Here is a 15,638-nt window from a genome sequence, read left to right on the forward strand (position 1 = left end):
GTGGACTTGACCGCTAGCCATCAGAGGTTTAGCTTCCTGGATGCGTATCGCGGCTACCACCAGATAGCCATGTATGAACCGGACCGAGAGATCACATCGTTCACTACCCCTAGAGGCTTATATTGTTATAAAGTCATGCCGTTCGGACTAAAGAACGCCGGGACAACTTTTCAGAGGATGGTAACAAAGATGTTCGCTCCCCTTTTAGGCCGCACCATGGAGGCCTTCATCGACGATATGGTGGTAAAAAGTAAGGAGAAGTCTCAACACCTCGCCGACCTAGCAGAGATGTTTGCTATACTTAAACGCCATAAGCTTCGTTTGAATGCCTCCAAGTGCGCTTTTGGAGTCGGCACAGAGAAGTTCTTGGGCTTTTTGGTCACAAACCGAGGAACTGAAGCCGACCTATCCCAAATCAAGGCGATACAAGAGCTGGAGCGCCCGAACTCCACGAAGGACGTACAACATCTTGCCGGGATGGCAGCCGCGCTGAACAGATTTATCTGCCGGTCTTCAGATCGTTGCAGGCCCTTCTTTAAAACTTTGAAGGCCAAGTTCTTCTGGGATGACGAATGTGACCGTGCACTGGCAGACTTAAAAGTGTACCTTTCCTCAGCCCCTATCTTGGTCACATCTCAGCCGGGCGAAGAATTATATCTCTACTTGGCTGTCTCTCAACACGCGGTGAGCGCAGTATTAGTTCGTGCTGAAGACATCCAACACCTACCAATCTTCTATGTAAGCAAGACCTTGCTCCCTGCTGAATCAAGATATTTGCCGCTAGAAAAATTAGCCCTGGCCCTGATGATGGCTTCGAGAAAGCTGACGCGCTATTTCCATGCCCATATAATAGTTATGCTAACCGAGTTTCCGCTTAAGGTACTCTTTGAAAAGGCAGACTTTACCGGGTGAATTTTGAAATGGGCCGTGGAATTAGGGCAATACGACATCAAGTTTTGCCCACGCACCGCAATCAAGGCTCAAGCTCTTGCAGACTTTGTGGCGGAATTTGCCCGTGGAACGCATCCAATTTGCCTGGTTAATTTGGCTGGTGAGGATTTAGCACAGCCCATGGTTCAAGCAATGGAGACAAGTGTTGGCTCGCAAGTGGAAGAAGGGCGAAGGGCAAAGAGCAACCAAACTAGCGAAGCCGGGTAACTTATTGGAAGACGAACTCAACCAAGACAAGGGAAGAGACCAGAATGAGCCGACTAGAGACTTGGAATTGAAAAACTCCCAAAAACCCCTCTGATTGCTGGAAGCTGTTCATTGGTGAGATGTGTAAGTTCTTCGTCGATGGGGCATCCAATAGACATAGGGTCGGGCTGGGTATCGTACTGACTTCACCGGACGGGCTGGTTATCGAGCAAGCAATTACGCTCGACTTCCCAACATCCAACAACGAGACGGAGTATGAAGCCCTCCTTGCTGGACTAAGAAGCGCATTGAGAATGAAAGTGTCAACCCTTATGGTATTCAGTGACTCCAAGTTGGTGGTCAATCAGGTCTCTGGGGAGTATGAGGCCAGGGATGAGCGAATGGTGAAGTATCAAGCGCTGGTGCGCGTAGAGATCAAGAAGTTCGCCGCCATAAGAATGGAACAGATCAAGCGCGAAGAAAACAACACAGCTGATGAATTAGCCAGGCTTGCTTCTACACAGACAGCTTTTCCTAACCCCTTAATGATAGAATTTTTACCTCGGCCAAGCATTGAGGAACCAGAAATGCCCGAGGTATTCTGCGCCGACTTGGGACCTTCCTGGATGGACCCCACCATCACCTTCCTAAAAGATAGAGTTCTGCCTAAAGAAAATAAGGCGGCCAACAAAATCCGAGCTAAGTCGGAGCGGTTTTGGCTCTCGCCGTCCGGAACCTTATACAAAAAGTCTTTTACCGAGCAGTTCCTAAAGTGTGTTTACCCCGCCAAAGTGGAAGCCTTCCTCTACGAGATCCATGAAGACATCTGCGGGAGCCATACTAGGGGCAGATCTTTGGCTTACCGAGCAATCTCCCAAGGCTACTGGTGGCCATGCATGTAGGCGGATGCGTAGAAATATGTTCGCCGATGTAAAAAGTGTCAGAAGTTTGCTCACTAAATCTACCAGCCTGCTAGAGAGTTGCTCCCCCTCACAAGTCCCTGGCCGTTTGCACTCTGGGGATTAGATATTGTTGGACCGCTCCCAGCAGCTCCGGGCAATCGCAAATTCTTCATCACCGGGACCGACTATCTCACCATGTGGGTAGAGGCCGAGCCATTAGCAACCATAAATGAAAAAGATGTGAAGAAGTTTGTTTGGCAAAATGTCATCACTCGCTTCGGCATACCTAAGGCCCTCATCTCAGATAATGGCACTCAATTCGATGGGAAACTCTTTCGCGAATTTTACGAAGAGTCAAAAATTGAGTTCTACAATTCAACACCGTCCTATCCTCAGTCGAATGGTCAAGCAGAGGCCTCAAACAAGACCATCCTGGACAGGCTGAAGAAGCGGCTTGAAAAAGCCAAAGGTAAGTGGGTTGAAGAACTCCCTAATGTGCTATGGGCATACCGCACTACGCCAAGGCAGTCGACCGGAGAGACACCATTCGCCTTGGCCTATGGCATAGAAGCTGTTATCCCGCTTGGAAATTGGTATGCCAACCATCCGGTCTGAGAGCTTCCAGCCAAAATTGAACAATGAAGCAGTGGCATTGGAGCTTGACCTAGCTGAGGAAAGAAGGGAACGGGCTCTGATTCACATAGCGGCTTATCAGCAAGAACTCTCCAGGAAATACAACAAGGCTGTGCACCCCAAGCTGTTCAAAATCGGAGACTGGGTCTTAAGGAAAGTGATGGGCAACACGGTGGTCCCTGGTGAAGGAAAACTTGGCCCAAATTAGGAAGGACCATACAAGGTGACTGGCCTTGCAGGCAAAGGGGCCTACCATCTAGAGGACTTAGACGGTAAAGCTATCCCCAGACCATGGAATGCAGCCAACTTTAAGATTTTATACTTTTAAAATGTGCTTGCTTTTGTTGCTTCTAGACCTTTAGTCTTTTGGCACTTGATGTAAAAGATAGTATTGCTTTTTGTAATGAAAAATAGCCCTATTGTTCTTTTGGATTATATCTTGTTGTATGAATGACATGGCAAGGATACTGGGCCACTATGGAGGCCAGAGGCAAGGAGACCGACCCGCATCGGGCAGAACTGATTTCCCCTGGCCGGTATAGAAACAGACCGCACAAACAGTTGGTGAATTGTCTAATCGGCGTAGAGGCCGAGTTGATTTTTGCTCGCCCAATTGAAATATTGGTGTTTTGTCAAATGTAAAGGCTGAGCTGATTTTGCTCGGCCAAAACGAAATGTTGGTGTTTTGTCCAACTGATAAGAGCCGAGTAGATTTTGCTCGGCCAAGCGATCCATTGGTGCCTTGTCCAACTTACAAAAAGCCAAGCTGACTTTACTCAGACAAAAGAAGTGTTGGCGTTCTATCCAACTCAAAAGGCCGAGCTGATTTTGCTCGGCCACATTGAAACATTGGTGTTTTGCCCAATTTAGAGGCTAAGCAGGTCTTGCTCGGCCAAAATGAAATGTTGGTGATTTGTCCAACTTCCTTAGGGCCGAGCTGATCTTTACCCGCCCAAATACAACACGTGAAGTGATGTCGAAGCTAGAGCGGGCGAGGTGATTTTTGCTCTGCCAGAATGAAATGTTTGGGTGTTTTCAAAACTACAAAGACCGAGCTGATTTATGCTCGCTTTACTCTAAATGTTCGCGCTTTGCCCAATTTAAGGCCGAGTTGACTTCGCTAGGCCGAATGAGAATGCCTGGGTTCATTCAAAGAATCAATGAACCGAGCTTCCAGTTATGATTCGCGAACATTTAAGTTGATGAAATTCTAATTTTAGCTTAGCATATTGCACGGCATGGCCGACCTACCAGTCGTGATGCATTAAAATTTGAAAGAAGAAATTTTACACGTGTCAACCAAACAGAAATAAAAGATCAGCGAGCAAAAAAGTTTGAATTTCAGTGACCAAGGAAATTGTATTACAACTATGGGGCATAGCCCGATTACATTCCAAAAAGGCAAAAAAGCAAAAACGAAGCAGAAAATTGAAGAGAACATCATCAATCTAACTCAAGGTCAACTGTCTGCTTGGCGACCTCAACCGTTTGCTCAGCAACCCATCCACAGCCTCGTCGTCAGCACCTTTCACCGCGACAACCTCCGAATCAGCCACTTGATCTTCGACATCTTGAGATGCTTCGGGAGAAGTTTGCTCAGTTTGTTGCGCGGTGGCGGCTTCTTCCTCGGCCGCTTTCTTTACCTCTTCGATGAGCCGGTTTTGAGCGGCATTAGTGTACGCCTGCATGTAGACTGGGATATAGGCTGCAGGGGGATTCAGGAACATATCAGCATCTTGACCAAGGCCAACTTTTTCCACGGCAGCTTTCCAACCGCACTGGAAAAAGATGTCCTTGGTAGCTTGAACTTGCCGCTCATAAGTTTTCTCGCCTTGCGCGTATCCCCGGTCCTCGGCACCATCAACCGCCTTGTCTTTCTCTTCCTTGTGGGCCTCGCGCAATTTGCTCAGCTCGACAAGGTACTTAGCCTTCGTCGTCTTCACGGCCCGTTGTTTGTCCGCTTCAGCCCGGTCCAACTTTTGGCTTAGCGTATCTCGCTCGGCCTCAACCGCCTCCTACGCGGCCTTGAGCTTTGCTATCTCGGCCGTTAGTGCCTTGTTCTCAGCAATAGCGTCGCGCAAACTCTGCCGCACGGCGATCATGCGATCATGGGCGAGATAGTTCTTTTGCGCGGCCTGCAAACAAGTGAAATATTGTTAGCATTAAGGAAACCGAGCAAAAACCAGGCGATAACTTGAAAAAAAAAAAAAAAAAGAGGGAGACTGACAAATTACCATCACTATGGATTTCGTCGCCGAGCGGAGGACCTCCAGGTCGAACAGCTCGTCATGTTTTTTCATGTCGGCGGGCAGGATCAACCCCTTAGTCATGTTAAAACCGAGCGAGTAGTCCTTGTCTGCGTAGACAGAGTCTGCTACAGAAATAGCACGACCTTTGTACTTGAATTCTGGCGACCAGACCGGGGGGCACTTGGGCTCTTGGATGGCCCGCTGATTTGTTGTTCGGTCTGGTCTCCAAGATCGGTCGAAGCTTGCTCGGTGGAGTCCTCATCCACCAGATGTTGTCCGGCCAGCTGGTTGTTCGCTGGCAAAAGCCAGCACAGCCCCTTCCTTTTGATCGGCTGGAGTGGAGGAAGTCCCCCTAGAAGCTCCTGGTGCCTGGGAGTCGCTCGGTTCACCGGTGATCATTAATTTGATAGCACGAATTTTTGCCATTTCTTGCTCGGCGGTGGTATAAACAAGTTTGATCGGCGGAAGATTTGGGTCAAGTTCTAGGGAAGGAGCATGAAGAAAGTCGGTGGCCCGGCTTCTGCGCAGCGCCTTGTAGTTGTAGGTCGGTTCAAAGCCGAGCAGCTTCGGTGATTCTCTTTCTTCTTCTGGATGACGCAGTAAGACTCTAATGGCCTCTTGGTTAGCCCGGTTGTAGTCTTCTGCTAAGTGCTTGTAATATGCAAAAAGAAGGAGTGTCAGACTAGCATAGAGAGAAACTAATGCAGAAAGAAGAAAGTGCAGTTAGCCGAGCTACTCACCAGCACTGCCAAAATCTTTCCTAATATACCAGCCCGGTATGGGCGCCTCAGTGTCCTCATAGTGACCGGACACCCACAAGAAGTCATCATCATTGGTCTCCTTGTCTGGGTTGCCCTCAATGAGTTTTGCTCGGCCCTTCTTTACCTTTAGGTACCAGCAAAACCCACATTTATTCTTGCTGAGGTTGTATTGATGAAATATCTCGGCGAGACCGAGATTGAGACCGAGGCTCCTGTTTAGCTCGGCCATGCTGTTTAATATCTTATATGTATTGTTCGACACCTGGGTTGGACAAAGCCTTGTTTGCCTCAAAAATTCGCAGATCAAAGATTGGACTGGGAAGCGAAGTCCTCCTTCGACTATGGACACGACCGTGAAGGGACACCGATCTAGGTCGCCCCAAGGGGTATCTCCGTTCTTGGCCAGCTCTAAAATGACATCTTCTGGAATGTTGTACTCCCTACAAAACTCGACTAGCGCACCGGGCAAGCTCACCATGAATCGGTACTTCCCCATCTATCTCGGTTTTATTCGGTGATTTAATTTGTATCTCGGTGAAAAATTTTTGTGTATTTACTCGGGCTTTGAGCTCCACCAGTGATATTTCTGGACTGGCCTGGTCGGTCCTAGTTTGTTCTGCATTGTTAAGAAACAAGTCCAAGGGTTAGCACGGCATAAATTGCACGGCTTCAATATCGATTTTTTTAGCTCAGTGAAGGGTTTTTGGATGTTTGACCGATTCGACCCTATCTCGGCTAGACAACTTGGCCGATTTGGCCTTCCTAGTTCGGTTCTGATTTCCTATTTTCAGCTCGGTTGCGGCCTCAACGAGAAGCCCCAAACCAATTTTTGCTCGGCTGAAGCTCTACCTACGAATCTAAATGAGCATTTAGCTCGGTTCTGTCCAGTGTTCATCCAGTTCATCCCAAAAATGGAGTTTGTTCGTTCGAGCCAAGAAGAAACGGGCGCAAAGGCCACATCCACTCCTCCAGTTCCAGTTTTCCCTAAGGTGTGCCAATGCTACCCCATAGAGGAGGTATTGATAGGTTCCTAACACTTTTAAGCAAGAACAGAAGCACGAAATGAAGAATTCTAAGAACTCGAGTATGAAAGTACGAAAGTAGGATAGAAGGGCCTACCTAAATCAGATGCGAAGCAGGATACAGCACACGAGCTTGGTTGCAGCCTTCTGAAATGATGAAGAATGAGCGAGGGGAAGCACAGAGACAGTAACCTCAGTGGGGTCAGCAATGACAGAAGTGGGACGTTTGAAGGCTAGGGTTTTGGCTTGGAGAAGGAGATGAATAGTAGAAGGCTCGAATGACCCTTCGTTTAGTGTTTAAAGAGAGGGGAAAACCCAAACGGCGGCAGCCGTTTGAATTCTGCGCATGGAAGACAGCTGGGTTGTACGGTCCAATGGCGTGAGGCCACGTGGCACTAAGAGCGCAGCTGTCAGTACGACTATATGATCCTCGACAAGACTACTGAGGCAATGGCCGACCGAATGGAATAGCTCGGAAACGGCTTTGATGCCCATCACGCTCGGCTTGCACTGGCGCAACTTGGGGACCGTTAGCTCGGTCATGGTGGTAACCCCAATCACGATTAGCTCAGATGGGATTAAGGGGCAATTAAGAGGGGAGATTTGCACCTGACAATACGGCCGAGCTACGGTAACGCGGGGATTGGCAAACCTCGTGGTGCCGAGCGGTTCTCTCTATTGGCAAACCTCGCAATGCCGAGCTGTTCTCTCGATTGGCGTGGCCTCCCGGCCTATCGTGCACTACTGAGTTAGATTGACCGGTCAGACATGGGATAAGATCCGGCCGTGCTAGGATCTGTTAAACATTCGAATGGGCGCGCGGTGGTGTGAAGCAACCGAGCTAAGGGCAGCCCGGGCATGACCGAGGACGGGCGAGGGCCGGCATGCCCCAGATCGGTTAGCCGAGATGGCTGGACTTCATGCGACCTAGAACGATGGTAGAGTGGGGAAAGGCCGGCATGCTCCACGACCGATCAGTCAGGAAGGACCGGTCACGAGTAGCTCGGTCATGAGAATTAGACTTTCGCTTCTTCCGAAGGGACAGGTCAGCGAGACACAGCTCGGTTGTGTTGCTTGTGGTGGCAATTCTCCACGAGGGATAGGTCGGTCGTAGTACTCCGATTAAGTGCGCCACCTGGGCCAATGGCGTGAGGGAGAGGAAATCTGCTCCAGGCACGCGTCAATACCGTTAAGCAATATTGCGTGTACTGGTTGGAGGGCTAGGCCTTTACACGCGTAAGGTGGTGAGAGGCGAGCACTGCCACCTGTCCAGGAAAGGACAACAGAGGTAGTGCGCACACAATCCTGAGGCTACATGGCTAGCCTAGTAATAGGAGCGGAAGATGAACGTTAAAGGTATGCAACTTCATGCCATCGAAAACACACTCTCTCTCTCTAACAGCCTTCTTCTTCCTCAAGTGATCTGACTTGATCATCGGAGGTTCTATCTAGCAAACCACCGCCGGGCAGCTCACCGTTTCTGTATTGCCAGGTTAGACGCCGTCACATGAAGCTTGAATCCAAGGAGTACGGGAAGCAGAGGATATTTCGCCCCCATACAGTAATAAATATGATATTTTTATATATTTTTAATGGGAGCTTTTTTGATAAATCCTTTTTCTAGGAGTTTTATTCCATCCAACCCATATTCTTTTTAACTATTCCATTGGGTCCTATTTGAGGTAAGAAGACCAAAATACCCTTTTCATCTACTTATGTTCTATTTAGTCCACATTATTTTCTTATGTTTCAATAAGTCCTATGGGCGACATAATTACCAAAATACCCCTAATATGAATGTTCGCATCCTATGGGTGACATAATTACCAAAATACCCCTAATATGAATGTTCACATCGTTAATGTGAATGTTCACACTGTCAATGTAAATGTTTACACCGTCAATGTGAATGTTCCTATTTGAGGTAAGAAGACCAAAATACCCTTTTCATCTACTTATGTTCCATTTAGTCCACATTATTTTTTTATGTTTCAATAAGTCCTATGAGCGACATAATTACCAAAATACCCCTAATGTGAATGTTCACATCCTATGGGTGACATAATTACCAAAATACCCCTAATGTGAATGTTTACATCGTCAATGTGAATGTTCACACTATCAATGTAAATGTTCACACCGTCAATGTAAATGTTCCTATTTGAGGTAAGAAGACCAAAATACCCTTTTCATCAACTTATGTTCCATTTAGTCCACATTATTTTCTTATGTTTCAATAAGTCCTATAGGTGACATGATTACCAAAATACCCCTAATGTGAATGTTCACATCCTATGGGTGACATAATTACCAAAATACCCCTAATGTGAATGTTCACATCATCAATGTGAATGTTCACACCGTCAATGTGAATGTTCTTATTTGAGGTAAGAAGACCAAAATACCATTTTCATCTACTTATGTTCCATTTAGTTCACATTATTTTCTTATGTTTCAATAAGTCCTATGGGTGACATAATTACCAAAATACCCCTAATGTGAATGTTCATATCGTCAATGTGAATGTTCACACTGTCAATGTAAATGTTCACACCGTCAATGTGAATGTTCCTATTTGAGATAAGAAGACCAAAATACCATTTTCATCTACTTGTGTTCCATTTAGTTCACATTATTTTCTTATGTTTCAATAAATCTTATGGGTGACATAATTACCAAAATACCCCTATTGTGAATGTTCATATCCTATGGGTGGCATAATTACCAAAATACCCCTAATGTGAATGTTCACATCGTCAATGTGAATGTTCACACTGTCAATGTAAATGTTCACACCGTCAATGTGAATGTTCATATCATCAATATGTAGGAGCTCGGCCCAGCCCGGGCTGGGGCCAACCCATGTAAAGCCTCATGGGTGCTTGCCAAAATTCAGGTCGGGCCGGACTGGCCCACAGGCCAAAAAATTAGGCCTAGGCCCTAGCCCTGGCACAAAGGTATTCAGGCTTTGGGTTCCCCGGTAGGTCGAGCCAAGGGGCTTGGGCCTAGACTTGGGCTTGGGTCGGGCTTGGGTGAGCCTCGCCATTTTTTTTAATTCTTTTTAATTTTTTTCCCCAAAATTTTATTATTTTTCACAAAAAAGACACCAGGCCTCAGGACAAGCCTTAAATGGGCCTTATGCGGGCCGAACTTTAAAGTGATGGCCTAGGTCCTAGCCCAAGTTCTCGAGCTGGGCTCAAACGAGCTTGCCCCGAGCCGCGGGAGGGCTTCGGGTGGCCCACGGGCCGCGGGCCAATTTTACACTCCTATCAATGTGAATATTAACATGTCAATGTGAATATTCACATTGTCAACAAGTTGAACCCGCTCCGGACCACAGGCCAATTTTACACTCCTATCAATGTTAATATTAACATGTAAATGTGAATATTCACATTGTAAACGGGCCGGGCCGGGCCCGCCTACGGGCCGCGGGTCAATTTTACACTCCTATCAACGTGAATGTCAATATATTAATGTGAATATTCACATTGTCAACAGGACGGGCAGCCCACGAGCCGCGGGTGGTTTTCGGGCCGCGGACCAATTTTACACTTCTATCAATGTGAATGTTAACATGTCAATGTAAATATTCACATTGTCAACGGACCGGGCCCACCCCGGCCTAGGGGGGAGCTTCGACCGCCCACGGGCCACGGGCTAATTTTACATTCTTACCAATGTGAATGTTAAAATATGAATATTTACAGCCCTCCTCGCCCCGGGCAACGGGCGGGCTTCGGGCCGCCAACGGGCCGCGGGCCAATTTTACACTCCTATCAATGTGATTATTCACATTGTAAACGGGCCAGGCCGGGCCCGTGGGCGGGTTTCGGGCTGCCCACGGGCCGCGGACGAATTTTATACTCTTATCAATGCGAATGTTAACATATCAATATAAATATTCACATTGTAAACGGGCTTAGCCGGGCCCGCGGTCGGGTTTCAGGCCGCCTACGGGCCGCGGGTCAATTTTACACTCCTATCAACGTGAATGTTAATATGTTAATGTGAATATTCACATTGTCAACGGGGCGGGGCGGGCCAGGCCGGGCCCGCCCTCGGCAGCCCACGGGCGGGTTTCAGGCCGCCCATGGGCCGCGGACCAATTTTACACTTCTATCAATGTGAATGTTAACATGTTCACATTGTCAACGAACCGGGCCCGCCCCGGCTCGGGGGCGAGCTTCGGACCGCCCATGGGCCACAGGCCAATTTTACATTCTTACCAATGTGAATGTTAAAATATGAATATTTACAGCCCGCCCCGCCCCGGGCAACAGGCGGGCCAATTTTACATTCCTATCAATGTGAATGTTAACATGTCAATGTGAATATTCACATTGTAAACGGATCGGGCTGGGCCCGAGGGTAGGTTTCGAGCCGCCTACGGGCCGCGGGTCAATTTTACACTCCTATCAACGTGAATGTTAATATGTTAATGTGAATATTCACATTGTCAACGGACCAAGCCGGACCCGCCCCGCCCCGCCCCGGGCAGCCCATGGGCCACGGGCGGGTTTCAGGCCGCCCACGGGCCGCGGGTCAATTTTACACTTCTATCAATGTGAATGTTAACATGTCAATGTGAATATTCACATTGTCAACGGACCGGGCCCGCCCTGGCCCGGGAACGATTTTCGGACCGCCCACGGGCCATGGGTCAATTTTACATTCTTACCAATGTGAATGCTAAAATATGAATATTTGCATCATAAAATTGCTAACCGTTCAAAAAATATTTGTAAGGGTATCAAAATTAAATATAAGGGCATAAGAGTCTAAAAAAAGAGTGTAAATCAAGAAAAAAAAATTTATGGAATAAAAGTATACATACATGAGACTAAATGGGTTAATAAATTTCTTCATGGACATTTTGGGTTAAAACACTTCTAAATGAGATTTATCAATAAAAATCTCATTTTTAATTTGATATTTTTTTTTACATAGTTTTTGATAACTAATATAACTTTAAGAATTATTTTTAATGTTTTTCATAAAAATTATAATATTTTTAAGTATTCTCAACACGTTGATTAAAAGATACATTAAGAATACTCCTTATATAATTATCTAACAAATTTTACAAATTTTGTATTCACCAATCTTGTTCTATCTTATAAAAAAAAATTGTTCTATCACATTATTTAAAAAAAAAAATACTTTACAAACTAATAAATTTTTAGTTTCTAAACCAATTACATGTTAAGAACACTAGCGGTGGGCACACGTAATGCATGTACAACTCGAAAAAAATTTTAACATACAAATAATGGTTTATCGTTAATTATTCAATCCAAATAATATTGCGATAAAAATCATAAAAAAATTAAATAATTATTTTTAATTTTAATATCTTTTGGCATCCTCTTTATTATCTATAAATGTTTTTATTTTTTATTTGTTCAACCAAATTTAAAATTATATTCGTACATAATTTTTCAATGTATCCTATGTCTTCTTTTTTTTTTTTAATTTAATATTTTTTAGAATCTTATTATTCTCTACAAATAATAAACTACTAATCAATAAATATAAAAAATAAACAAATAAATTAAACCTTATCAGCTATAACAAATAAATTTAAAATTTTGATTTATCTTCAATTATTTTTTTAAGTTTCATTTTTTAATTTTTTTAGGAACAATCCAAATATTTTTGTTATAATAATCATGAAAAAAAATTAAATATTTATTTTAAATTTTGGGGCCATTTTTTGATAAATCCTATTTATAACTGTTTTGTTTCATAAAACCCAAACTATTTCTGAATATTCCATTAGGTTCATTAATTGTTAAAGGACGAAATAACCCTCTCCGCCTCTCCCGCGTGAAACCGATTCTGCAAAAACCCATTCCTATTCTAAATATTCAATCCACAAAATTTCCAAAACAAAAACTCAATCCACAAAACGATACTGATATTGCCTCCAGTAACCCTAGATTCACATCGCCTCACCAACGTCCTCGTCGTCCACCGTCGACCATCGACCCCAGATTCCTCTTCGTCTCACCACTGCGAAGCTTCACATCGGAATGAGGGTGCTTCGTCGTTCGAAGATTCTTGTCGTCCCATTGAGTTTATTTTATCCACTGAGTGTGATCCATACCCACCAACCATGACGAACAAAAGTAAGGAATACCATTCCACCTTCTGCTTTTCAATCATAATGTCATCATTGATGTATACATACACCTTCTGGTTTTCGGATTTGAATTTGTAAATATAGATGTTTTCGGAATTAATTTTGTAAAAATAGATGATGTGAACATTCACATTAGTGTTGATTACTGGCTAAACTTACAGTAGTAGACACTGATGTGAATATTCATAGCAGTGTATAATGATGTGAACATTCACATCAGTGTATGATGATGTGAATGTTCATATTACTATCACTGTTGATATTGTTCATTTTTTATGTCCACAGAACCCCCAAACTTCACTCAACAATGTGATGGAATGTGATGTAAATATTCACAGTGTGACATCAATGTTGGACTTGTTTGTGTTGTTGGGTGTTGTTTGGTGCAGTTGGTTCCCCCCTATGATTTTTAGCAAATTATTACATAATGTGATCACCCATGTAAACATTCACATTGCTCTCTAACTGTTGTAGTTTTCGGGATTTGTTTTTGCACACATGAATGATCTCAACATTCACATTACTATTGATTACTGGGTAAACTTAGAGTAGTACACACTGATGTGAACATTCACATTATGTGAATGTTCACATTAATGTCAGAACCCCCAAACTTCACTCAACACTGTAATGGAGTATGATATAAACATTCACATTGTGACATCAATGCCCAAGTTGTTTGTGTTATTAGGTGTAGTTTGGCGTTGTTGCTTCCCCCTTTGATTTTTAGCAAGTTATAACATAATGTGATCACCCATGTAAGCATTCACATTGCCCAGTAACTGTTGTCGTGTTCGAAATTTATTTCTCAAACATGGATGATGTGAACATTCACATTAGTATTGAGTACTGGGTAAACTTTGAGTAGTACACACTGATGTGAACATTCACATCATGTGAATGTTCACATTAATGTCAGAACCCCCAAACTTCACTCAACACTGTGATGGAGTATGATGTAAACATTCACATTGTGACATCAATGCCCAAGTTGTTTGTGTTATTGGGTGTAGTTTGGCGCTGTTGGTTTCCCCCTTTGATTTTTAGCAAATTATAACATAATGTGATCACCCACGTAAGCATTCACATTGCCCAGTAACTGTTGTCGTGTTCGAAATTTATTTCTCAAACATAGATGATGTGAACATAATGTGTTTTGGATGAATGCATGCTGTTAACATTCACACTTATGTAATATAATCACATTACGTGAATGTTCACATTGTTCAACTTTCAAACATTTCTGTGGTGGGAATGTTCACATTGTTGTTACTGTTAACAGCAATGTTTACATCAATGTAAACATTCGCATCATCAACTCATAAGATGTGAATATTCATGGCATCATTGTTGCCATTCGCATAATCAAAAGTTATGATGTGAATATTCACATCATCAAATTATTAGATGTGAATATTGACTTGTGTTAAGAAATATCATACTCACACCTGTCATATTGTGTTACATAAACACTTTAAGCGATAGTCACATCTATGTAGTATGGTTTAAAATAGAAGAAAGTGTACGATCATTCTGTGATGTGAACATTGACATCATGTCATGTGTATCCAAAAAAAAAAAATACAATCTCAATGTGCATGACCAACGCAAAATAGGCCTGAAAATGCATATACATATATTGACTAAAAAATATCTGTACAAGCAGTTATATAGACTTTATTTACAATTAAGCTAGTCTGCTCCAATATGAAAAATCTATTAAAACTAAATTGTCTTAAATGTGGATAACAGATTTGGGTAACAGTGATAGGTGGACACCTCCCACCTATAGGTTTTCACATTGCACTGTCTTTCTGTGGTTCAGAAAAAAGGTGTACTAATGAGTCTCTTATTTGACACCATTCAAAGCGATCTAGGCTGGCAACAATGTCTTCACGATATACATGCGCCCTCATGATGTAACAAACTGCAGGCCCACAATCCACCCTGAAAATGCAAACTTCTTGTTAGATTTTGAAATTTAGGTGGGTAATGGTTGTAGAACATGTGTAGAAATCGATTTTAGGCTTACGAATTTGATGCTTGCTGAGGACAAATGTCCACTGATATGATTGTTTTCGAAGTATTTAGGCTTGATAAATTGGTCCATAATGGTGATGATGGTCCAATGTTATGCACCAAAGCTGTGATGTAGTCCCTCTACCAACAATGAAATTTCATATTAGGCACCAACCAACATAGGGCATACGTCCAAGTTCAAATATTATACATCACGACAAGTATTATTTTTGTCAGCCACTTACCAGTATTTGTGCTTTGTCAATATGTGGGTCATGTATGCCTTCTCTTGGACGCAGTGAGTTATAATGCCTCCATACATTCTCTTTCACGTCGTACACAACAATTGTCCAGTGAAAGTTGTCGTGTATTGGGAAGATTAAAAATCTCTGGCCTTGATACTCCTTGATGTGTACATCAATTAGTTTATTCCTCTTGTGGGGGGGTACTGTTGCATGATTTTCTGCACACAAAGGACATACAATGATGTACCAAGTATTTATATCAATGTTTGGTATTACTGATTTGAATGTTCATCTGCTAATGGGGAGTTATGTTACTGATGTGAATGTTCACATTTCGTAATAGTGAGTGATACTACTGATGTGAATGTTCACATCACTAACATCAAATGGAACACATTTCGTATTGGTGAGTGATACTACTGATGTGAATGTTCGCATTTCCTAATGGTGAGTGATACTACTGATGTGAATGTTCACATCTGTTAATGTCAGTGATATTACTAGTGTGAATGTTCCCATTTGCTA

The 15,638-nt window shown here is 43.6% G+C and overlaps 1 protein-coding gene across 1 annotated transcript; it reads left to right on the forward strand.

Annotated features, from left to right (window-relative positions):
* The first annotated feature begins 1,277 nt into the window (after positions 1 to 1,277).
* LOC145795691 (uncharacterized) lies at positions 1,278 to 2,880 on the forward strand. The gene is made up of 3 exons (XM_082880554.1): positions 1,278 to 1,733; positions 2,106 to 2,508; positions 2,687 to 2,880. The coding sequence occupies exons 1-3, from the start codon at positions 1,278 to 1,280 to the stop codon at positions 2,878 to 2,880; spliced, it is 1,053 nt and encodes a 350-aa protein (XP_082736680.1).
* The last annotated feature ends 12,758 nt before the right edge of the window (positions 2,881 to 15,638 follow it).

The sequence above is a fragment of the Camellia sinensis genome, chromosome 7 (assembly GCF_055761805.1).
Source record: "Camellia sinensis isolate YWXY chromosome 7, ASM5576180v1, whole genome shotgun sequence".
Lineage (NCBI taxonomy): Eukaryota > Viridiplantae > Streptophyta > Magnoliopsida > Ericales > Theaceae > Camellia > Camellia sinensis.

Excerpts from the sequence above, each read along its gene's own strand:
- LOC145795691 (XM_082880554.1), top strand. The coding sequence starts at position 1,278 with ATGTGTAAGTTCTTCGTCGATGGGGCATCCAATAGACATAGGGTCGGG. Across the intron at positions 1,734-2,105 it reads AGGAACCAGAAATGCCCGAG|CCTGCTAGAGAGTTGCTCCC; the intron begins GTATTCTGCGCC and ends TAAATCTACCAG. Across the intron at positions 2,509-2,686 it reads GCGGCTTGAAAAAGCCAAAG|TGGCATTGGAGCTTGACCTA; the intron begins GTAAGTGGGTTG and ends ACAATGAAGCAG.